General features: G+C 40.2%; 2 protein-coding genes and 1 non-coding gene across 11 annotated transcripts in view; all 3 read left to right on the top strand.

The window, feature by feature from the left end:
- Positions 1-6,666, top strand: part of TMPO (thymopoietin) — a 28,172-nt gene extending 21,506 nt beyond the window's left edge. For 3 of the 9 annotated variants that reach the window (XM_056340232.1, XM_056340227.1, XM_056340226.1), the window contains exons 5-11: positions 1,148-1,267; positions 1,370-1,465; positions 2,023-2,133; positions 3,013-3,102; positions 3,179-3,271; positions 3,404-3,498; positions 4,708-6,666. In XM_056340232.1, the coding sequence (XP_056196207.1) occupies positions 1,148-1,267; positions 1,370-1,465; positions 2,023-2,133; positions 3,013-3,102; positions 3,179-3,271; positions 3,404-3,498; positions 4,708-4,999 (897 nt within the window). In that variant the 3' untranslated portion in view covers positions 5,000-6,666. The remainder of the gene's footprint in view (positions 1-1,147; positions 1,268-1,369; positions 1,466-2,022; positions 2,134-3,012; positions 3,103-3,178; positions 3,272-3,403; positions 3,499-4,707) is intronic. The other 6 variants (XM_056340228.1, XM_056340230.1, XM_056340229.1 and 3 more) reach the window with 6 other exon arrangements.
- A 4,753-nt stretch (positions 6,667-11,419) lies between these two features.
- SLC25A3 (solute carrier family 25 member 3) lies at positions 11,420-20,994 on the top strand. The gene is made up of 8 exons (XM_056340241.1): positions 11,420-11,573; positions 11,726-11,879; positions 15,778-15,899; positions 18,481-18,660; positions 18,776-18,957; positions 19,685-19,857; positions 20,429-20,539; positions 20,660-20,994. The coding sequence occupies exons 2-8, from the start codon at positions 11,732-11,734 to the stop codon at positions 20,818-20,820; spliced, it is 1,077 nt and encodes a 358-aa protein (XP_056196216.1). The 5' UTR covers positions 11,420-11,573; positions 11,726-11,731; the 3' UTR covers positions 20,821-20,994.
- Positions 19,135-19,374, top strand: LOC130150891 (small nucleolar RNA SNORA53). The gene has a single exon (XR_008822416.1). It is a non-coding gene; the product is annotated as a small nucleolar RNA SNORA53 (small nucleolar RNA).
- Positions 20,995-23,755: the final 2,761 nt, after the last annotated feature.

Raw genomic sequence — 23,755 nt, 5'->3', positions numbered from 1 at the left:
GCTGTAATACAGAACTGATGTTAAGAATTGTGAAGCTGCTCAGCTTCTAGTTTCACGGGAGTATCTTTAAGATACAAGTGGGGAGTGGATAAGGGCATTGTTAGACTTCTCACCGCCCCCCCCCCCCGCCCCGCGCCACTTTCCAGCCTGCTCTCTTAACATGTTTCAGGGCTAATACTGTCCCAGTGAAGTTATTTCTGCTGTTAGACCTGTCAGTGACACAGTTGCGCTAGTCTGTATAACTTCATTGGCACTGAGCATGACCTCCAAAAACTTGGTAATGCATCAATGCATGAAGTGTTAATGTGCAAAGTTTTCAGTATTAACAAAGCAGTAATTTTTACTTTTAAACTTAACCAAGTGAAAAGGAGAATCTTGTATATAATCTAGAAGAACCAGGCCTCTACCTCCCTTTCTCTCCTGGTCTATGTTTGAAGTTAGTTTTGAGGAGGATTTTTTCTGTGAGCATAAAACTTGCAATAAGGCGTAGGGAGTGGTCAGCCTTTAAGTTTCACGTTTCATGTTGCTACTTATATTTGTAAAGATCTGTGCCATGCTTGGTCAGTTAAACCTACTGTTACGTGGAAATTGTGAGTTTCATCTCTGTGAAATTTTTAAGATTATAAAATATCTCCTGCTGTCCCCTGTGGCTGGAGATTAGTTTCTGTTGAAATATAGGTGGCTCTGCTAAACTATTCCCATCACCGCTTGAGAGAATAGCCCCCTGTCTGGGTAGAGGCCAAGGTGATGCTTTCTGCTTATGCTCATAGATTAATTTTTTTTGTGTGTGTGTAGGCAGGTAATGTAATGGGCTGGAAATTATATCTGCTGTCCATGACTTGATGTAACTACTTGTAGCATTAGTTAGCTCACTCTGAAGTGAATGAATCACCACTTTTTACTGTTGGGCATTATTTAGTCAATTCTGTATTTGAACAATAACGTGCTCTTAATGTAAGTATTGTGGTCAACACTAATAATCTAGTTAGCTATTCATTACTGAATATATTAGGATGCACTATTTTTATATTTTGATTGTGGACACACTGCTTCTGGAGTATGCATGCTATTCTGGCTTTTGGTTGTGGGTATCCAATATTGAGAGCTGGCTTTCATGTATTTGATAATGTGTTTGATGCTTGAATAGACCTTTTCTCAAGATGGAGTTACTGAGACTGTCTGGACAAGTGGATCTTCAAAAAGTGGACCTCTGCAGGCATTTTCTAGGGAGTCTACAAGAGTGTCAAGAAGAACACCAAGGAAAAGGGTGATGAGAGGCTTATTATAATAGACAAGCTTTTTTCTCACTGTTAGGGTCCCAGTGGCTATTTTATTCAATTGTTTTCTTTTGTTTGTTTTAAACAAACAGGTGGATGCTACAGCACAGTTGCCTGTAGATGATGCTGTAATATCAGAGAGTACTCCCATAGCTGAAACTATATTGACTGCAAGCAACGAGACCCTAGTAAATATGCTTAGTAAATACGTTTAATAAATCATGCAAGTGGTATTCTTCTGTAATATACCTTTACTGACAGAATCATTCTGTTGTGAACAGATAGACTTTTAAGGAAAGTAAGACTATTTGGTAGTCTTTGAAACCACATATTTTTTTATCTGTATAAGTACCTAATGCTGTTCACTTTGAGATGGGACTGAGTAGACATCTGGGTCCCATCTGATATCTGTTTGTGGGGAGGGTTGAAAGAACCGCTTTAAAAGTTTAGATTTTTTTTTTAAGTACATGCAGAATATCTGCTTTTAAGGTTGGCTTTTCTTGTGAGCTAAATAGCTTTTATGTTTCTAAATGGCTTAAAAGAAACTACTTGGAATGATAAGCAATGTGTTTGCTGTGCTTATTTCAGAGTATCTGTTAGATAACCTTCTTGAGTTAACTCCTAACATGCATATATGCAATGCACATAAAGGTTTTGTTGTTTGCTTCTGCCACCTTTCCCCCCACCCCCTTATTTTTTTGTATTTTGGCTGATTCTGAGTTTGAACAATTTTGAATCTCGGCAGGTTGTCAATAGGGTGCCTGGAAATTTCAAGCATGCAGCTCCTACACTGTCAATCAGTGAACTCTCAGAAATGCCCAGAAGAACACCAAAGAAACCCTTGATGACAGCTGAAGTAAATAAATTAAAACTTAGATTGCTCTTGCTTACTCTCTGTGAACAAGATTCTTGTGTGTATGTGCTTACCCCTTAGTAAGAAGGGATGGAGGATGTCATTGCCCAGGTGGCTCTAGTAAAAATAGTGTTGTCACATGGCATAGAGGAGAGAATATAAACTTAATTTTATCTGCCCCTTTCAGATTTGGCAGTGGTGGTGGGAGAGTGGAAATCCTGCTGTTTTCTTTTTTGCCTAAGCCAGATATGTTTTGGTGTGTTATTTCTCCTTGTGCTGCTGTTTTTCTAAGCAAAATGTAGAAATTTTTTTCTTTCTTTTAAATTCTTTGAATAACTCAAATGTAGAACTGAACTGGGTTGTCTACCTTTGATCTTGTAAATCAGCCTATCCTGAAAAACCACAATGTTCCTTAATTTAGGTTATCAAATAGTAGGATTACTTTAGACCAAAATCTGAATTTTAAAAGCATCTGTACATTCCTGTCCTTTACCAGGAAAGAAAAGAATTCTTTTTCTGTTAACCTATTCAAGCTGTCAAATTAAGTCTCTCTTGGAAAACTAAAGCACTTGCAAGTATAATGTAATTGTATTAATATAGTACTGTAATATTGTTGAATTTTACATTACTTGGCTGAATTTAAGTGGAGTTCATTTCTTTGTGTAGTTACTTTAGATAAAACTTGTATTAATACTTGTGAAGCCTGTTCTACTAGTGGGTCTGGGGCTTATGAAATAGCTTGCTTTATTTTTTTTTTTATGTGACTGGAATGTAGACTTAGTTGTCAAGTGGAAAGTTGTGGGAAAACTTGGTGTTTTATTTTAAACTGCTTAAGTTTTTTTTAGTTAGTATATTACTGTACTGTAGCATTGTTTATTACAGCAAGAAGAGACAGATTGCCCACGTCGATGCTTTTTTAATCATGTTGGCCACAACCAATCCTGTGATCTACTCAACACAGCCATGATGGAGGTGATGGTTAGTTCTTTTGATCATCTGCATCATTGGCTGGCAGGTGTATTTATGCAGCATATTGTTTATCTTAAAGGAAACTGCGGAGAGCACGGAGTGCTTTAAGACACCAAAAGTGACCAGACAGCTGCCACTAAGAAAGTTTAAACTAACTTCTAAAACCCAAGAAGTAAGCTTCTTGAATGTCACTGGGTGACTTACTCATTCTTACAAATTGCACGTGGTTGTGGTCACTGAGAATCTGTGCAGGAGATTGTTGTGTTGTGGTCTGTTAGGCCTATAACTGTTTTTCATTTCCTAGGTGCTGGAGAGAACTCATACAGAAGAAGGAAGAGTAGAAAGAGATATTCTTAAGGAAATGTTCCCTTATGAAGTATCAACACCTACAGGAATTAGGTATTTCTAAGGTTTATGGGGGCTTGTTTACAACTGAGAAACCTATTTAGGCAGAAGAGTATCTTTATATTGGTAGATTTCTGAGGAAAAATTTTTGCACTCTGGCCCAAGACAGTTGAGATGACCGCCTAGCTCTTCTGTTCTAGGTACATAGGATTGAATCCAAGAGTCTCCTCTTTATTTAAATTGGGGATGGGAGAACAGGGTGGTAATATAGTAGGAATCATTACTGAATTTCTGGATGCTGGAAGTTAAATGGAAGGGGCTTCTCTAATGGCTCATAATATTTAAGTTTTTGGCTAGATGTAACTGCTTTAGGCTTGCTGTTAAATTAAGGAAAGAATTTTCAGATACCCTATTTTTTTAATTTTAAGTAGCAATCCTGTTGTGGTCAAAGAGTACTCTAAGCATGAATAAGGATGGCAACTAGGAAGGGCTATTACATTTTTCCTTTGCAACTTGGTATTTAAACAAAAATTGAAGCAACCTTCTGGATAGTTAAGTGATTCACAAAACTTTGTCCTGTTTAAAGAATATGAGAAAAAGTTGAGATTAACTCTAGTGTTTCCAGCATGTTAATTATAGCTTCAATTTAAACTGCAATTGCATAAAATTTTACCCTAAGGAAAACATATGGTACCGGTTACTACTACTGTGGTGTATCTGCTCACCACTCAGCTTTCTTCTGTCTTGTTTTGAGGTCTATCAGTCTTTTCAAATCTATACTGTTTTTTTTAATAAAAAACATGCATGTGTACTCTTCGTATGTAGGGACTTGGCAATGTCTACTTACTTGGCAAACCCTTACTACTTTGCCTCCTGGCTCTGTGTATTGGCTTAGCCATCAGTAGATATGTTAATGGCCAGGAACAATCTTAGGTTTAGAAATCCCAGTGGGGCTGCATAAGTTATTAAAGATGAAAATAGAGAGAGACACTTCCGTAGAGTTCTATTGCCAGTTACGATCCATTGATTATGTGGGTAGGGTGAAGTGACATTTGAGGTGTTTTTTTGTTAAATGATTGTTTGAATACTGAATGATTAACCTTACAACTAGTAAAGATAGACATGTTGGAGTTTTGAGATGGATATTTCGGGGACTGCATTCAGTAGAAAGAAATTGTAGTTCTTTACACTAAAGCTTTCCTGTGTACCTTAGATTGCTCTTCCAAATATGCAATATTTCAACTTTTTTTTTTTTACTAACAGTGCTAGCTGCCGCAGACCAATCAAGGGAGCTGCTAGCCGACCTATAGAGCACAGTGACTTCAGAATGGAGGAAAGTTTCTCTAAGTATGCTCCAAAATATGGTACCTCAACTGACATCAAGTCGGAGAAACCACCAACAAAAAAAGAACGCTCCATTCCCCTGTGGATAAAAGTTCTTCTTTTTGTTGTTATTTCAGTCTTCTTGGTTTTGGTTTATCAGTCTATGGAAACTAATCAAGGAAATCCTTTCTCTAAATACCTGAATATGGTCTCTCGGGGTGGTGCCAAATGAGTATCTTTCTGAAAGGCACACCCAATTTGATCTCCTGTTTCTAATTGTAGAGAACTCTTCTGCCCTCTCATCGGCTCAAGGACTTCTTACAAATAATGTGATTGGAACCTGATAAATTGGATAAATGAAGAAAGGTAATATTAAATGGACATCAGTAACTTTGTGGACTTCGGACTAGTAGGAGATCACTTTGCCATAGGAATAACGTTTTTTTAGATCTTCAAACTTTTTGTAGGCTTTATTTTTTTAATGTGGACATCCTTTAAATTCATTTTTGAGAAACTGTATATTTGTTTTTGCAAGAACTTGGAAGCTGAGAAGGGCAAAAATGTAGTAAAATGTGAAGCTGTGTTTTTAAAGCTTTTCCTTTGTACAGAAAAGAAGTTGTACTTGTCTCTATAGATTATTGTGGAGGAGGATTTTAACACGTGACAAAGGGAAATGCATCTTTGTATGCATTTTTTTCAGTAACAGTGTAACAGAATTGGGTATCTTAGGATGTAGGGAGAGTACAATGACAAACCTTTTCTGTAGGTTACTGTAACTTTAGTAAATGTAACTGTAAACCTGTTTGCATTTCTGTAAAAGTCTTAGTATCATTAGTAACTCTGTTTAAGCGTAACATCGTTTACATGTATCCCTTCATTTTAGTGCTTAGTGTTGTAGGAGCTGAATACAAATCTTAATTGGCAAGAGATGTCTTAGAGGAACTTATTTATTAGTAATATGCGTGGAAAATAAAAATTGCATCAATATAATTTGCTACTAAAATACTTTTTTGGGTCAAGGTTGTTATCTGAAGTAGTCTAAATTCTGACTTTAGCTGTCGTCTTTTTTCTTTAAAAACGAGGTCTTTCCAACACAGCTTTATGTGATTATCTTTGAATATTCATGTAGAGAAGTATTCTCAAAGTGTGAAAATTGCATATGAAGTTTTATTCTTGTATGAAGAGGGCATTGCTGCATTTTCTGCTACAGTTTCATCTTCTAAGGTGAGATATACTACTTTTATGCAGTTGAATATTTTTCTCAGTGGAAGCATGCTGAAACACTATTGTGTAACTTAGTTGAGCAGGCAGCTGACTTTACTACTACCAGTGAAGAGCGATAAGCAACAATTTTTTTAAAGCGAATGTATACACTTTGGTGTGCTTAAACCTGCAGCCTACAGATGTTCAGTCTTATTGCTTGGTACAAAATCGCAATAAATCATACTACTTATTCTTAAAGTGCTACTTACAAAAAGCTGAGAATATTAGTTAATATTCAGCATCTTTTTACTCTAGGTACAATTATTGTATAGACTATAGCTATGAGGAAGCTTTACTTTCTGTGAACTTTGGGACAAACATGGTAATTTGTAGCAAAGCAATAGTTTTTTTCTCTGTTAAGATTAATGTTTTTTTTCTTTTAATCTGCTTTTTTGAGTAATCCAAATAGCTAAACTTGTGTCAATCCTATAGAAAATTGTAACATAATACATTCACTTTTAGTGTCAAAATACAGAAAAATAAAAAATGATTTTAAAGTGTGTGGATTTTCCTTATCAAAATAAATGCATTGCTGAAAAGCAGCAAAAGCAAGACAACTGATGTATCAGTGGTGGTGTCTGTTGCTGCTACAATCTTCCATCTTAAAATAAAAAAAAATCCAATTGTGAAACCAGAGTGGTTTGTGTCAACACTTCATGTGAGGAATATTCGTCATACTTACACTATAATAATAGTTTTGCACCATAATCCTTTAGCCTGTGTTAGACCTTTAATTTGGGTGGGGGGAGAAGCTAGTCTTCATTTGGTTTCCAGTGCTTAAGGAACTTCCTTTTCACTTGAAATTATTTTTTTACCTCACTTTGCTATATGTTTTAACATGAAATATGTCTTTCTCTTCTAGTTACATGAAATATTTTCAGTTGATCTCCTTCAGGGATACTATTAGCGTCATTAAAAAAGACAAAAAAACCCCAAAAAAACCCAAACCCAACCAACCAAACCCCAAACTGAACTGCAATGCAATTAAATGTCATCATTCTTTCATTTATGCACTGTTTTTGGAGAACCCTGTCAACTTCAGTGTTACTTCACAGAAGGTAAAGACTTTTATACGTTTGTCAAAGTAACTTACATGTAGCTTAGTTGTAGTTGGAAGATAATGCATCTTCAAGACATGAATGAGCTGCTTATACCTGAGGCATTTAATGGTGTGAGATAGCCCTGAGAATAATCTGTTCCTTCTTTATTCCCTCTCTTCCTTCACCAGCCCCGAATATGAATTTACCTGCATTTCTAAAGCTTTAATGTTGTAAGAGTAACACATGTAGTAATGGTGCTACTAGCTGAATAGTTACATGTGCTTAAAACCTTCTAAATGCTGCTGTATAAGTTACACTGGAGTATGCTGTAGTCTTTGTAGCAAAGTGCTAAAGCAATAGGAGCTGCATGTTGTGGGGTGTGTGTTTTTCTTTGTTTTTTTGGGTTTTTTTTATAAATAATCTGGCTTTTGTTCCATTAGTTTATCTTGGCTTCTAGACAGAGCCAGGTTAAACTTTCGGAACCAATCACAAAATAGAGCAGTTATATGGACTGGTAGTGGTATCCAAATCCCAGCTGCAAAAATCTGTTGAATTCTAACATAGTAGATATTGCTTAAGTCCCTCTTAGAGCTAGGGATAAAAAAAGTATGGGAAAAAAAGCCTGTGTAAGTTAATAGGCATGACAAATGTTTCTTGGTTTTGGTTGCTGCTTAGAATGATGTGCTGAAAACATGGCAGATCTTGAATTGTCTTGTTTGAATTAGAGCTAATGCAGAGTTTGTGCCGTTCCCTCTAAATTGTGTGTTAATCTTTCAACACGCATCCAGTCTGAGGAGTCTGTATTGATTTGTATTTAAGTAGGAGAAAGTGTGATGGAATTTTTTCTTCTCCAAGTTTGCTTGTTAGCAGTACGCTCAGTACTGCCCTACAGAATGCTTTCGGGTCTCTCCTAGGCTGCTTCTATGTGTTTTTGCTTGCTTCTTGTGGCACAGCTTAGGGCAATCATGGTGTTAAAATCTTCAGTTCCTGCTAGTTACCTTCTCAGATGGTTCTGTGGACACAGTGTCTTTTAAAAAAAATGTTAACAAGTTTGGTGCAGAGTTATATCAGTAAAGCTGAGTACAAAAAGAATGCCTTTAGTAGCGTGTCCGAAGGAGGCTGCTCAGCAGAAAGAATGGATACTTGCAAATGAACCTTGTGTGGCATGTCTTGTGTGTGGTGTATTTGACTTGCTTTGTGATGGCTGAAGTTGCATATTGGGCTGAAAAGCTTTTTAAAAATTTTTCAAACTTCATCTGATCAAAACAGATACAGGGGTGGGTTGTGATGTATAATTTTAAATCTTATGTTTACAAACTTTGGTGCTTCAGCATACCCTTTGTTGTGTTAATATAGCTTTAACTGTATGTTTGGTAAGTCTTCCTATCTTTGTCTAAAGCTTCACTATGAATTTTGCTTTTCTTTTTCCTCAGGGAGCATACCAGGCTGCTTTGCACCAGTGCAAGAGCAAACTGTGACATATGTATACATACATGCATGTGTTCATACAGCATAGGGTTCACAGATTGATGGAACTTGCAAAATAGTCCTAAATTGGCATATACACCTACAAGTACTATGTATAGATTGAAAAGAATTAATTCTTCATGTTTTCTGTCCTACCTCACTTTGAAATTCTTTGTCAGCATTGGTAATTTGTGGTTAAAAATTCTGTCTGTGTTGCCTTCTTTATCTGTTATTTAGGGGAAAAAATATGTTTTATGAGGGAAAAAACGTAGTGTCTGGGGAGAATTTAGGCTAAAAGAGATTATCAGATGAGGCAGTGGCTAATAAGAATAGGAGAGGTTTCACTGCTTCCAGTGTTCAGAGGAGGTGACTGCTGTTGTTCAACCTAGTTAGTTTGGATCCTGTTAAAGGGAGATGCTGCAGTGTTAAGGCTTCCCTTGGGCTGTGAAACCTACTTAGAGCTTGAAGTGATCTGTTACTGATTCCCTAGAATCATGGTCTGGTAGTGCTACAGTGAGTGAGTACGTAAGCAGATGCTGTTGTGCTAACCTGCTCATCAAAGGTGTGGATGGTTATCTCACTATCTCATTGTGTATTTTTGAAAATAGTAAGTCACCTGGTGTACAAGCTTGTAAGAGCTTTGATTTTGCTTAAAGGTGTCACCAAAATGTTAGAACTGTGAAAAGTTATTGTAAGACAGGAAGTAATTTACGATTTTTTTGATTGTATGCTGCTGGGCTGGGAATGGAGAGGCTGGGTGATGGGTGTTAATAATGGAAGGATAGATGTAATTAGGAAAACTTTGGAGTTGCCAAACTGACGTTTTCCTACTAAACTCCCAAAATTTGAAATGCTACTGATGAAAAAGATGGATTTAATTTACAGTAGCTCTTCTTACTGGGAATCTTGACAGAGGTGGACACCAAAAGGTGATGTCTTTCAAGTCTTCATTACTACCTTCAGTGTGTGTCAGAAATCGGATCAATCTATATGGTTTGAATTACAGGCTATTGCTATTTTATTCTTTCACATCTGGGAAAAGCTGAAGATATTTGCTATATAAAATGACGTGCATTCAGCAGGAACATAGATTATCTCTGTATTTTCATGGGAATATGTTAAGACTGCTGTTGAATAGTACTTGTTAATAGTACAGCTGTTAGTTGTCAGCTGAAATCAAAGAAACGGATTGTTCCACAGACTACCTCTTAAGTGTCAGCACTAGTTGTGCACACAAATTGCCATAATATGTATATAAATATATTAAAAAGTCATGTGTTCATTCTTCATAACTGGAAGGCGCAGAGGTTTTAGATGCATTAAAAGTTAGAAGTCTGCAAGAATTGCAATCGTTTACATGTAATTTCAAGATAAGAGCCCAAGCCTCAGTTGTGTTTAGAGGTTACATAATTAAAAACAAGTATTAGTGTTTGGCTTTTAGAAAAAAACAAGTCATTTAGGTGCAGGTGAGTAGAGTAGGACAAGCAATGGCAACACGAACAGTTCTGGCCTGTACTGATTGCTGCCAAGTAGCTGTGAAGGGAACAGCACTTCAGGCTCTCGCTGGGTTGCTGAATGTAAGTATTTAAAGAATGCATTTTTCCTACTCAGCAGCTGGAGTCTAGTTTACTCAAGAGGAACTTGGCCAACCTAGACTTCTGTGAGTGTGCTATTAGGCTTGTGTCATTTTTGCCTCTTGGTGACAGTCTGCCTGGATCAACTGTTGTGAAATAGAGCAAGTAGAGCCAAGTCCGAAGGTTGGTGTAGCAGTTTGTCCTCCAGGGAAGTTTGTCAGGAGCCGCTGAGCTGACCGAAGGGGTGTTTCTCCAGTGTGGGTGTGTAGATGTGCCATCAGTTGCGTTACGGCTCTGTGCCCAGAAGTGTAGTGGCTGGGATACTCAGTGCGTGCCTCCTGCTTTGCTGTATTCTGTGCAGACGTGTTAAGAGCACTATAAATGGAAGGGACGTGATCAAGACGGTGAAAACTTGGGCATTCTTCACTCCAGTAACTGGAGAGCTGAACTGTGCTGCGCCAGTTTTGCACTATGTAAATCCACTAAAATGAGTGAAATCGTGCTGTGTTAGAAAAGGAATAGCTGAAGTTAGCTAAGGCCGAGCATGCGTGCTGTGTTAAGTATCATTCTACTTTTAACACACCGGTAACTAGCACTTCTTCTGCAAGCGGCTGCGGCTGCTGAAGCATCGGCTGTGCCGAGGTGCCCGGCAAGGCTGCCCTGCAAAGGCCAACGGCGGCTGCCGGCGGTCCCCCCGACCGCGCCGGTGAGCGGCGCCTTCTGCCGAGGGAGCCGCCTCTCGCGGCTCGGCTGGGCTGCGGTTAGACGGCGCTGCGCGGTGCGAGTAACAGAACTGGAACCGGGGGCGATGGCGAGGGCTTCTTTAAACTAATCCTAAACGCCGGGTGCGGTTGGAGCTGCCGCAGAGCAGCATCGAGGCTGGCCCGCCGGGGCCGTGCGCGGTGCCGTGCCCGCAGAGCGGGAGCTGGGGGTTGTCTCCGTGTGGCACCGCCCTGGGCTGTAAGGCGGCTGCAGCGAGCTCCCGCGGGCGGGCTGTGGGAGGGGAAGCTCAGGCACAGGGCTGCCGCGGGGGGGCGCCCCGCCCGCCCGAGAAGACACGGCTCCCTGCCGGCGGCCCGTCAGCCACCAGCCACCGCGTGTCTCGGGCCGGCCGCAGCGGCGGCGCCAGCCCGACCTCCGGAGGGCGGCCGGCCCCCGGGCCGCGCGCCGACGGGCAGCCGCGAGACGCAGGCGGCGCGCTCCCCCCGCTGCCCGGGCCTCCGCCCGCCGGGACCCGCCTGCCCGCCCCCGGGGACGGGCGGTACCGCCCCCTCCCCCGGCGCGGGGCGGGAGGGCGTTGGGCTCGGCCGCGCGTGCGCCGCCGCGCGGGTTGGCAGCGCGCCTCCGCCAATCGCCCTGCAGCTTCTTGGGCTGCGGCTCCGCCCCGTGCGCCGGCGAAGGACAAAGTGACGGAGCCGGGCCCGCGGTCAGCCTCCGCGCCGAGCTGCCGCCATCTTAGGAGGTGAGTTGGGGCGGCGTGGGGCCGCCCGCCCGCCCGGCGGGACCCGCTGCTCGCCCCGGGGGCGACGGGCCGCCCGGCGGGTGCGGGGCCGGGGCCGGGCCCCTGGCGGGCCTCCCAGACCCACGCCGCTCTGCTCTTCTCGCCCGCCTCAGGTCGCCATGTTCTCGTCCATCGCGCCGCTCGCTCGGCTCAACCCCTTCTACGCGCCGCACTTCCAGCCGGCCCAGGATGGGGTGAGGAAGCGCGCGGAGCCGGCGGAGGCGCCTACCACGCGGCGGAGCTTGGCGGCCGCGGCCGCCGCTGAAGGTGAGAGCGGAGGGAGGGTCGCGGCGCAGGCCGGGCCTGCGGGCGGTGCGGGCACCGGTCCCCGCGCTGTCCCCGCTCCCGCGGGCCTGTGCCTGTCGGGGCGGTGGAGGGAGGGTTAGCGCTCGGCTGGGCTCGGTCGGGCTGAGGGAGAGCCGGTGCTGGGCCTACGCGCCCGCTTGGAGGACGAGGAAGGGCACGGGCAGGGGAGGCGCTGGCAGCCTCTTCCGCTCCCCGTGCGGTGTGTGCTGAGTGGCAGCAGGGACGCGGTGTTACCGGGAAAGGACACGAGAAGGTTCTAGTTCCGAGTAATTACAGAGATCCCCGATGGAGACTGTCTTGGGGATGAGAGTGCTTTTTCTGGCTCTGCTGGGCCTGCAGCCTCGGGGACTGAGGCTGTAGGCCGGTGCTTCTTTCTTCGGTGGAAAAGAGCAGCATGTGAATCTGGATGGGTTTGAAAGACCATCTCTCCCATTCTTGTTTCCTTTCATGTTTTTGGTTCTATTTTTTTTCCTTTTATTCACAGCTGAACATCCACATACATTAGAGGTGCCTGCAGTAGTTCTGTTTTGGGGTTTGGTTCCCCTCCCCCTTCTCCCCCCTTCCTTTGTAGTTGCAGGGCATACACCAGGTAGCTTTGCTGTCGAAGATAGTGATGTATTTTAGACTTCAATGCAAGTACTTCCTGTGTGTTTCCTGATCACTTTTGTGACTTCCAAAGGTCAGACCTTGGTGATACTTCTAATAGCGGAGGTAGATGTTAATATTCTAATTCTTCCAAGCTGTTAATAACTTAACAAGCATCTCTGTCTGTATTTTTAAAAAATAAAGTACTTTCCTTAAGATACTTCAATAATCACAGTACTTTAGAAGAAGCATGTTAGTGCTCTTGAATGACCTTTCATGCAATAGGTGAAAGAGAAAACTTGGTGTTGGATTTTATGAAGTTTCAAGAAAGTACTTCTGGCTTTCAGTGTAGTAATCTTGTTGCTAGCTAGCTAAGGCCCTAAGTCGTGCGTTGGTATACTAATTATATTCAGTAGGCGCACTTCTTTCTTAGAAGTGTTATGCTTAATCTTCATCCTGTTTTTAGGCAGATGCGGTGAAAGGTGACCAGAGTTTCTTCATCTTTGCAGGCTTTTCTGCTGCATTCATTATTTCACATACCAGTTGTTTCTCTAGCCTTTGTGTTGGGAGAATAACATGTTGCAGAAGATAACTGAGCTTGTGCAAGGTCACACAAAGTCAGCACAAACCACAAGACCTGTTGAGTTCAGCTCAGGGCATCAGTCATAATGCAGCTTGGAGACAAAGCATTTTATGATCTGCTCTTGGAATTTGTCCTTGTAAATGTGTCAGATCAGAATCAGAGAAATAACATGGTTCTGATGTAGCTGTCTTAACAGAGTAGACATGGTTTTGTACTGTATATTTACATTTGAGTAGCTTCAAGGTATTTTAAGTTAGTGTCTGTGTATGTTAGAGTAACTTTCTTGCCTTCTGTATTACGTGTTTAGCTGATTCTCTTTTCAGGTAACAATTTTCAGGAGATTTGACTTCTCTGAAATAGAAAGTTTGGGATCTACTATACCTTTTTTTTTTCTAATACTGCTATACCACTATGAACTTAAGTACCTGTAAAGAGCTCAAGCCTAATTGATACTGGCTTGCTTTTCTTAATTACTGCTTTCAAATACCTAGCTGACAGGTCAGTCTGAATAGCATTGTAATAAAGCGGATAAAGTTCTGCTTTTCTGTAGCTTCTACAAATGTCTGTCTTTGTCATTTGAGGAGTATGGCTTCTAACAATAAATTGTTGTGACAAAGTGTGAACAAACACTTCTGGTATCTGGTCAGCATGGTAACTACTGCAGGACTGGTGTGCTGCAGACCCAAAGATACAGACAGAGCTGCCCCTTAATACAGACCCAGAGCCTGTTCTCTGATCACACCTGCATAGCAAGCCTGTTTGTGTTTGTTTAACCAGTTGTTCTGGCAAGTTGTAGACAGAATATTACTGCTGTTGGCAAATCTGCTAGCATATCCAGACCATTTCAGAGGTACATGTAAGTTTAAGACCAGCATACTTACACCCTTAAGCAGTATCTCAATTAAAAAAAAATACATTATGCATTATTCTGACTGTTAACTGATCTCTTGCTTTAAGTTTAAGCTTAATACAGTGTCTATGATTTGGTATTTGTTATTTTAGAATAAAGAAAACCCAACATTTTTATTGTCTTGATGATTAATTTTGAGGACTAAGGTGAGACACGTGAATGTGACATGTAACGTAAAATCTGGAATGTTTTGGGGAAGAAGTTCCTTTACAATAACAAAGTTACGAGCTGGATAACACTACCAGGCTTAACTGATGCTCTGTTGAATGTAACTTAATTTTTTGTTGACATTTATAAAGGAATTTATTTCAGAAGCAAAAAGACAGGGCAAAGAAGCTCTGAATAAGATAGGGTTCTGTTGTCTTTTTTCATTAGTGTTTTTCTGGATATGGTTCTTACTGAGTTGGTGTAACACTTTAATGTCTGTTCCATTGTATTGAAGTAACACCACTAGATCTAATAGCAAAAGAACGTAGATATTAACCCTTCCTACTCTGGGGAATATTTTCTACATAGTCTCTTGTTCTCTATATGCTTATTCAGTTTATAAGTTTTGGTTTTGCTTATATATTTTAAATGCTAAGCATAGTAGCAGAACTGTGCTGCCACATTATGCTTGTTTCTTACTGTAATTGTAAACCTGAATGTTTAATGTAATCATATCCTCTGTAGCCTCTTCAAAAAAAAAAAAAAAAAAGAGGGAAACTGATTCTTGTTTTTCAGTTCCAGTGATTTTGCTCAATTGGAATTTGTGAAAACTAGTAACTTCTTCTTTCAAGACTTCATGCTTTTATACACAGTACTGTATGGAACAGTGCAACTGAAGTATCCTTTGATTAAAAATGATCTGAAGGATTCTTTAATGAACCTTGTTTATGAGCTTTGAATGTGATGACTAATTTAGTAATATTCTGCAATTTCATTAAACATAAGTTGTATAAATGTGAGATTCTGTATTTGGAAGAAAATAAAATCTATGTGAAGAAACTGAAAAATGCCTGAAAATATATCTGCATAAAGAAAAATCTGACACTGATCTCATAGATCTATATGGTTTCTACTTAAATACAGAAGTTGCACTGTCAGAATATTTAACCAAAAAACTTTGTCTCCAGAATATAGAGAAATGCTGTTCTTGCTTAATTCCTTGATATAAGAAAATGTTGGATGTTGCAACTCTGTCATAATTTCTGCTAGCAGCTTCTGGTTCTAATTTCTGTGGTTTGTGTGCTGTGAGCTAAAACTTGACTGGTATTGCTTTCTTTAAAGGAACAAACTCAATTTTGAAGGCTTAGAATCAAATCTTGTCAGTCCAAAAGGTGTTAATTTAAAGCAAAATAATTATTTTTGAGTATAACACACAGTTGAATAACATAGTATGGGGATTATTTCAGTTTAATACTTTTGAGAAGGTAGCACTGAGTCGATTTTGTTTCTTTCCTGATCTTTATTACCATTTGTGATTGATCATATATATATGCATTTTTTTTCCCCAATTAATTAGACTACAGCTGTGCATATGGCTCAGGCAGATTCTTTATGCTTTGTGGCCTTGGTGGGATTATTAGCTGTGGAACAACACATACAGCACTGGTTCCTCTAGACCTGGTTAAATGCAGAATGCAGGTTTGTTCTGCATGTTGATATGTGGTGACACTGACAAAGCACGTTTAGTGTGGTGTATTTAATCTACTAATGAAATGGAGGCATAAACTACCCCCTGGACCTCATTGTCCAACACTGCATGTAAAAGCATGGTGTGTCTTTATTTTTTGCTGCAGAATACAGTTGTGAATATGGCTCGCTCAAGTTTTATGCTCTCTGTGGCGTTGGTGGGGTCCTAAGTTGTGGCCTGACACATACTGCTGTTGTACCTCTGGATTTAGTGAAATGTCGTATGCAGGTTTGTATTAACTTAAACGTTTCCTAAACTGTTTCTCTGTGTAGCCAGCATGTTAAAGAGTTTACAGTAGGGATGCAGTCTCTTCTGGATGACAGGAAGTGAGTAAACTTGAATGCTGCTTTATCAAGTCTACTGCACCACTTTCAAGAAAAGCAGAGGCATTTAGGATAATCTGGACAAACTATTTTTTATTACTATTAAGGCACGTTTAACTGACTGTATTTGTTAAAAGGTACCCACCACCATGTTAGTCTTTGCTGGGTGGTGGGTTGTCCAGCACTATTCGTGTGCTTTTAGAGAAAGGAAATAATGTGTTTGTTGTTTTGAAGATCTATGGGTTTTAGCCTGGAGTGACATGCATGTACAATTTGATCCATTAACATTGTGGATATCAATGCACGGCTTACAGATTGGATACTTATTAATGATGTCACTTTGAAAAGAATGGGTAAAACTTTATGTGGTATTGGTAAGGCCATCAGTGCTCATGGCTAGTTTCCTTGAAGTGGTTCTTGATTGAACTGAGTGTCATCACATTGCACTTAATTTGCAATACCAGCTTCCACATTAAAATCATCTAGTGACAGCCTAGTGGATTTCTTCAGGCAAATCTGTGCCTTAGGAATAGAGCAAATTAAAGCACACTTAAAAATTCCTGGAAATAAGAGTAGTTAATGACTTCCTTGTTGCATAGGCTGTCAACTGATTATTTATATAAAGCGGTGATTTTGTAATTGTGCAACTACTGGAATTAGGAGGGAACTATGAATTGGTCAGCCCTGCTAGTCACATTTGGAGTACTGCATGTGATATTCTTTTAAAAATGTGTTGTGGAAAGCCTGTGTTTAGCATTCTTTACAAGAGGGGCTTTTTCACATGCTTGAGAACACTTCTGGTCTCAAACTAGTAATTCTGTAACACATCAGACAAACAGGCTGCATCAAATGAGGGCAAAATGTTGCTTTCTACAAAATTTGCATTGAGACCAGGCTAACTGGTTAGGAATTCCATATGTCTACTAGGAGGGAATAGCTGTAGCTGTGATTTCCATTTCTAGAAATGCAGCTTAAATGCACTTTTCTGCTGTGGTGGACTTGAAAGTCCAAGATCATACTGATTCCTCAGGCTGAGTTTCCTGAGAAGGAGATTGATCGTGGTTAAAGACGATGTAGCATCTTGAACAGTTCTTAATCTGACTGCAGATTGGGTTAATGGGCAGAAGGCCTAAGCACTACACAAGGCCGCATACCTCCCAGGCTTCAGCTGCTTGGTGGGTATGCTTGGCTTGTGCTACCAGTCCTGGGCTGCTTACGTAGTAAGGCTGGTGATACTTCCACTTCTTCTCTAGTACTAAAGAAGAAGGTGCAAGAGGAAGGTTCATGTAAAATCCAGGTTCGACCTTGTCAAACCTGTCAGCATTTATATCTTTACGGATCCAGTACAGAGAGTGTTAGTAATTCTTCCTAGATTCTCCAGGAAGAAACTTGTTGCCTGCCCTCTCGTGTCTTTTTAAAAAGTGGGGTCACTTTCTACATAGGTGATGATTAAGCGTGATTCTGACATGAACGTAGTCTCATTTTACAGTGCCTGATTGAATATCAAATTTTCAGAAATCATGACTCTCTTAAAATTGACATGTTTAGGTGAACTAGTTTTCAAGTAGTTTGTTGCCAGACTGCAAGACAAAATATCAGTCACTGCAAGTTGGCATGCATGTCTCATAGCTCTTTTTGAAAGCTTTGGTTGACTGCTAATTTGTTAATCTTCCTCCTTATCCTCTGAGGAGATGTTGGATGTTGTCAAATACGAAAAATGCCATTGTGATGTGACTTGAAATTTGTCAGAATGACCTGTTTTAAGAATTTCTGTTAAAGGATTTCCTTTCACATGAAACAGAATTACTCAAGTTGGTCTTTTTTAAATTTCTGATAAGTTATTAATGAAATCTCACTCAGTTTTGTGTGCAGGAAGTAATTTATATGTAGCCTTTACTGTGAAGTCAGAGTACAAGTGTAGAAGTTCTTGAGTGCTCTTTGATCTGCTTTGCTCCCATCTTAGTCTGACTGTGTGGAGGGACCAAGCTAACAGTGGACAAATAACCTTTTCTTGTTAAGAATCAGGTGACTCATCAGGCTTGGTTTGTGGTGACATTGGAGTGTACATAGGTGTGATGTGCAGAGTGGATGAGATTGCTGACAGAAGCTATCAAATTTTTAAAGACTCTGATCTAAACATAATTATAGCAGTATACTACTGACAGCGTTAAGATTGTGATTTCAGTAAATCTTTTCATTAAAGAAGGTCATATTGTTGATCCAGAGAATAAATGCAAAGCAAAATTAAGACAGTTTGGTGGTTCCCGAGTATTGAGTAGCGTATTGGCTGTTAAAATAAGGGTTTGAGACTAGCAAGTAATGATTACAGTTACATTCATGTAAGCTTGTGGTGAGTACGTTGTTTGTCCAGGGAACCTTAGGAAGCCAGCTGTATGAGGAATTTTAAGATTTCTGTATTTCAGATGGGGGTGTGACAAGGGAAAATACTAAGCTATATCAAGCAATTAACTGCCTATTCTGTTTAGGTTGATCCACAAAAATACAAGAGCATCTTCAATGGATTTTCAGTGACAGTCAAAGAAGATGGCGTTCGTGGCTTGGCTAAGGGATGGGCTCCAACCTTTATTGGATATTCCATGCAGGGGCTTTGTAAATTTGGTTTCTATGAAGTTTTCAAAATTCTGTATGGCAACATGCTGGGAGAGGTAAGCCTAGTGGTTTACACGAAGCTATATATCTGCAACATAATAGTATGAGTAATGCAGAGTAATCACAAAAGCAAGATTTATTAATAAAAATGTGTGTTTAAATTCAATTCAGGAGAACGCATATTTGTGGCGTACTTCGCTATATTTAGCCGCATCTGCCAGTGCAGAGTTTTTTGCTGACATTGCTCTGGCTCCAATGGAAGCTGCTAAAGTTCGTATTCAGACACAGCCTGGATATGCTAACACCCTGCGGCAGGCTGTACCTAAAATGTTTGGAGAAGAAGGCATCTGGGCGTGAGTATCTCTTGATTTTAATTTTTATTCAGATTCTTTGTTGAGTAGTTTTTCCTTATGAAGAACTGTTGCTAAAACTAATTGTGGCTTTTGCTTTTTTGTATTTTTTGACCTTTGTATTTCATGATAACAACTTAACATACTTCAGGGAATTTGTGCTGAACTGGCAGTTAATTTCACATGCTCCTTAGATCCATCTTTGTGAGTATCTTTGTGCTGAGTTCTGCTGGATAACTTCAGTTTCTAGCAGTTCCAGTCAGAGATACTCAGCAACTTTTTGGTTGTACAGTCAAAGATGCTTGAGTCATTGGCATGTAAGAGTAACATAACTGCATGTTAGCTTTCTGTTCTGATAGAAGTGGCTGTAAATATACGAGTCATTTATCACTATCGGGACTTGGCTGGTATGCAGACATGAGCCTTGCTGCACTTGTAGTAGCAGTGCTGCATTACTGCAATGCATTGTAATCTGAAAAGTGATTACAAAAACAGCTGTGCAGCGTAGGGGTCGGGTACGTTCTAATTTGTGTTGCGGTTTTTAAGTTAGTACTTGGGAACTAATAAAACACATTTCTGTGCTGTAGCTGTTGAGACACTTGGGCCTTACAGTATTTAGAAGTTATATTCTCAGTAGCAACAATAAGCTAGCTTTTTTTTTTTTCCAAGTTAAAAATGCACCTTAAACACTGGAGAAAATGAAACTGAGTTTGTCCCTTCTCTGGTTAAGTTTCTATAAAGGTGTTGCTCCGCTATGGATGAGACAGATTCCATATACAATGATGAAATTTGCTTGCTTTGAACGTACTGTTGAAGCCCTCTACAAGTACGTTGTTCCCAAGCCACGAAGTGAATGTACAAAAGGAGAACAGCTGGTAGTCACATTTGTTGCAGGCTATATTGGTAAGCAGTCTTTAATCCTACACTTTATTAGTGGACCTCCCTGACCCTAGAAGCCTGTCCCTTTTCAGAATATCAAATAGATGTAACTAGAATGGCAGAATTTACTTGTAACTTCAAAATGTGCAGGGGAAAAAACTATATTCAGTCGCTAAGTAGAAAATGGGTCTGTAGCAGGACGATACTCTTAATTGTTCCTATGTATTACCAATGTTAATGTCCAGGGTTGGAAACTGCAGCTGATATAAGTGGAAAAAAACTTGAATCTTTGCTAGGCTGGGGAAGGTTGAAGGAAGAGGAAAGAAATCTAGATGGAAAGGGGCTTTTCAATATCCAAAGACACTGTTTTAGAAGAAGAGGTGCTGCAAGAGCAGAACTGGAGTGTTTTCAGATATTCATGTCACATTATAAGTATGTTCTTGCTGGCCTTTTAGGATACCAGGAGGCTTGATAGAGCTTCTGTGCAATTTATTAGCAGTTTATTAGAAAGTGTGGTTTCAGCTGATTGTACTTAGTGTACAGAGTAATGGTACAGCTAAAACACCACAGAACTAATGTCAAATTATTCTTTCAGCTGGTGTGTTCTGTGCAATTGTTTCCCATCCTGCTGACTCTGTGGTGTCTGTGTTGAACAAAGAAAAGGGCAGTTCTGCTTCACAGGTTCTTAAGAGGCTTGGATTCAAAGGTACGTCCTTACTTTCATGTATTTTGGATCAAGTGTTTTTTCTGTTCTGTGTTTGGGGGAGGATTTGTTGGTTTTTTCCTGGCTTCTTACACTACTTATGCTTTATGTTCTGCTCTACAGGTGTATGGAAGGGTCTGTTTGCCCGTATCATTATGATTGGTACGCTGACTGCACTACAGTGGTTCATCTACGATTCTGTGAAGGTTTATTTCAGACTGCCTCGTCCACCTCCACCTGAAATGCCAGAATCTCTGAAGAAGAAGCTTGGTCTAACTGAATAGACAACTCATGGACTGACTGTGCTGGCTGTCCCAGTGATGAGTTTCATGAAACTTTTATATATTTGACTATGTAGAAAACAAACTCTATATGATGTCATTATTGGCTGTGCCCTCATTCCGCAGGAGGGTTTAAATTCTACCACTGTCATTGCCTGAAATAAATGAGAAACAGAGTGCTTAGTGTCTGTTTACTACTGCATACGTAAGCTTCATTTCATAGCAGCAAATACCTCAAATATTCTCCCCTCCCCCCCCCCCCCCCCCCCAAAAAAAATATTAAAAATTAAAAAATTAACCTATTCTACACTTTAGGAGCTAGAGAATTGTGAAACAATTGGAACTATAATAGGCTTTCACTGTTGACAGAGAAGTGCCAAGAACCTATCCTTGCAGAACTGCAGAAACTTAACTGCGGTTCTGTGCACCTTGAGTCCACTATTTTATTCGCCTATAATAAGCTGTTACTGTAGAATAGCTGAATGGCTGAGATGAGACTGCAGTCTGATGGGGTGTCCTAGTCACAATACCAGTGTTCTCTGTAGACGTAAAAGGAACTTTACACATAATAGAGCTGTTTCTGCTTTGGGGTGGTCATCCCAACATATCTTACACTTACTTGACTAATTTCTGCTTCTGTGGGCTTTGAACCACACCAAAGAACTCAGTTGTTTTGGTTGTACTGTGGCATTAAACAGTAGCTGCTACCTTAACAAAAGAAATGCTGATCTTAATAAAAATTCTCAAAGATAGCCAACCACTAAAAGCTTACTACAGCTTTACAGTAAAATAAAAATGGCTTGCCTTATAGTGTTGAGTTTGACAAACTTACCAGCTTTTTCCCTACTCTTGGTACTCCTGTAGTTTGGTTCTGCACGTGCCTCCCCCCCCCAGTTAGTTTAATGCCAAGTTTTGGCTGAACCATTCACTTCTGTGGTGCAAGAAGTCATACCAATTTTTTTGGATGTTACTTGGTGTGAAGAAATACAGGCTCCTAGGCATGCAAGAGGACATACCCACACAATGTTTTAAGGCAATTAATCTGTTTTTTCCCAGTCTTTCAGAAAGATGAGCATGCTGCCTTCTGTGTTTTGCCTGTTCAAGAACCAGCTCTGACAAAAATCCAGAAACTGCCCAATAGTGTATGTAAAGGGTTCACTGTATCCAGTATGGATATCTTAGTAGAACTGGAGCTTAAGCGTCTTCTGTGCAAAAGTGTTTGGGTATGCTGCCTTTCAGCACATGAGCTGATACTGAACTTAGCTTGGCATTCACGTACGTTGCACTGCTCCTTCCTCTTTACTTGTGTCCTTCAGAGTCAAAAGAGCAATTGGAGTAGCATAAATATACAGACTGCTGCATCTTACTGGAGTCTGATATTCCTGCTACCATTTTACATAGCATTGGGTTTCTTTACCGCTGGGAAAACCCTCCAACTTAACGTTTTGGATGGTTATGCTAAATAAGCAAACTGAGCCTTACTTTGGATTGCTGCCTTTGAAAATGCGGAGTAAAACCTAATCTAAAACTGCTCTATGTTCTGTTACCATGACAGTAAACAAATTCTTAAGAGTGGTTGGTGTCTAACTGCATTATACAGCGAAGTCAAACTCTCCAAGTCTAAAACATCTGTACAAGTACTTTGGTGTTGAATTGAACCTATTTCGTGATACAAGTACATAGATCTTGTTGCCCTGTTGTGACTGGGAAACTTAGAAATTACTTAAGAAACCATTAAATGCTCCTAAGAGTTTCCTTGCAGAGGAGCATTAACTATGACTTGACCTTGTATTAAGACCATTGACATTAAATCAGCTTTTGAAGTTAACTTTTGTATGTGGTTCAGCTTGTTGGGGAAAAAAAAAGTGCTGCTTTTGTGTACTGAGTATCATAGTTTCTTTAAAAGCATCTTTTAACTTGGTAGACTCTGTTTGCTGGAAAACATCTCAAGTTCCTTCTAGTCCTGGGAAAGTGGAGCATCTTTGTCAAATTTTAAGGCTGTCAGAAAAGTGAGACACACTTGGTTCATGCAGTGAGGTAGTCACTAAATTTATCAAGACTGTTTTGTGTCGTTCTGTATGTGGAGCAAAATCGCACAATTTTTCTCTAGAATTGGGTCACTTACATGCAGTTTTAAATATGTGCAGTAATAAGGGAATCTTAAATCCATGTTCTCATTGCTCAAGGGTAGACCTGAAACTTTTTAAAGATGCTCAGATAATTTTATCACAGGTAAATCTGAGCTAAGAATACAAGGGGCAGCTAGCTGTTCCCCTTTTCTTCTGTAGCAGAGAAAGGGAAAATATCCTTAGTGCTACTTATAGTGTTGTGTTTCAGTGGGAAACCCAAGAGGGGAAGAGAATTGCCTTGCAGCTGCTGACTTTGTTGACGTTCAGCCATAGGCTTCTAGCCATAGGCTTGTTTGGATGATTGAGATAAATGAGGTTAACATACAGAATGCTGTTGCTTAAAGAGCCACTCACTGGTACTTTAAATAAGCTTCAGTGGGAAAACTTTTGTATTAAACTGCATAGAAAAGGTCAACTTTGGCATTGGTAACTGCTTTAAATGTAATATGTGGTATACGTTTTCTGAAAGTTGAGAAGATGGGGCAGGGGAGCAGTGGTGCTTTTGATGGACTTGTGCTTTCATTGGAAGGAAAGCCCTGTATTGAAAAGGAGCACTCCATTTTGAACTCTGATAACTCCAGACAAGTCACTAAACTCCCAAAGTGCTTTGTAAAACATGGATTATGTATATGCTGCTTGTGTATATTGTTTTATGAAGGAGAAACATCCTTTCATGCTATTAACTGGAGCCGAGATCGGCTTTCTGGTTTAAAGCCTACTGTCTATATAATAAATAACAGCTCCATTCACACCCTGTGTTTGTATCAGGTTGTACTACAGATCAAATGTTCTGATACTTGCTGAAATGT

Source organism: Falco biarmicus, chromosome 5 (assembly GCF_023638135.1).
Source record: "Falco biarmicus isolate bFalBia1 chromosome 5, bFalBia1.pri, whole genome shotgun sequence".
In the NCBI taxonomy this organism is placed as follows: Eukaryota; Metazoa; Chordata; class Aves; order Falconiformes; family Falconidae; genus Falco; species Falco biarmicus.
Note: the sequence above shows the minus strand (reverse complement) of the source record. Positions and strands in the feature narration are given on the sequence as shown.

Coding starts and splice junctions, on each gene's coding strand:
- SLC25A3 (XM_056340241.1), top strand. CDS start 11,732: ATGTTCTCGTCCATCGCGCCGCTCGCTCGGCTCAACCCCTTCTACGCG. Junction 11,880..15,777: donor GGCCGCGGCCGCCGCTGAAG/GTGAGAGCGGAG, acceptor TTTTTGCTGCAG/AATACAGTTGTGAATATGGC. Junction 18,958..19,684: donor GGAGAAGAAGGCATCTGGGC/GTGAGTATCTCT, acceptor TCTCTGGTTAAG/TTTCTATAAAGGTGTTGCTC.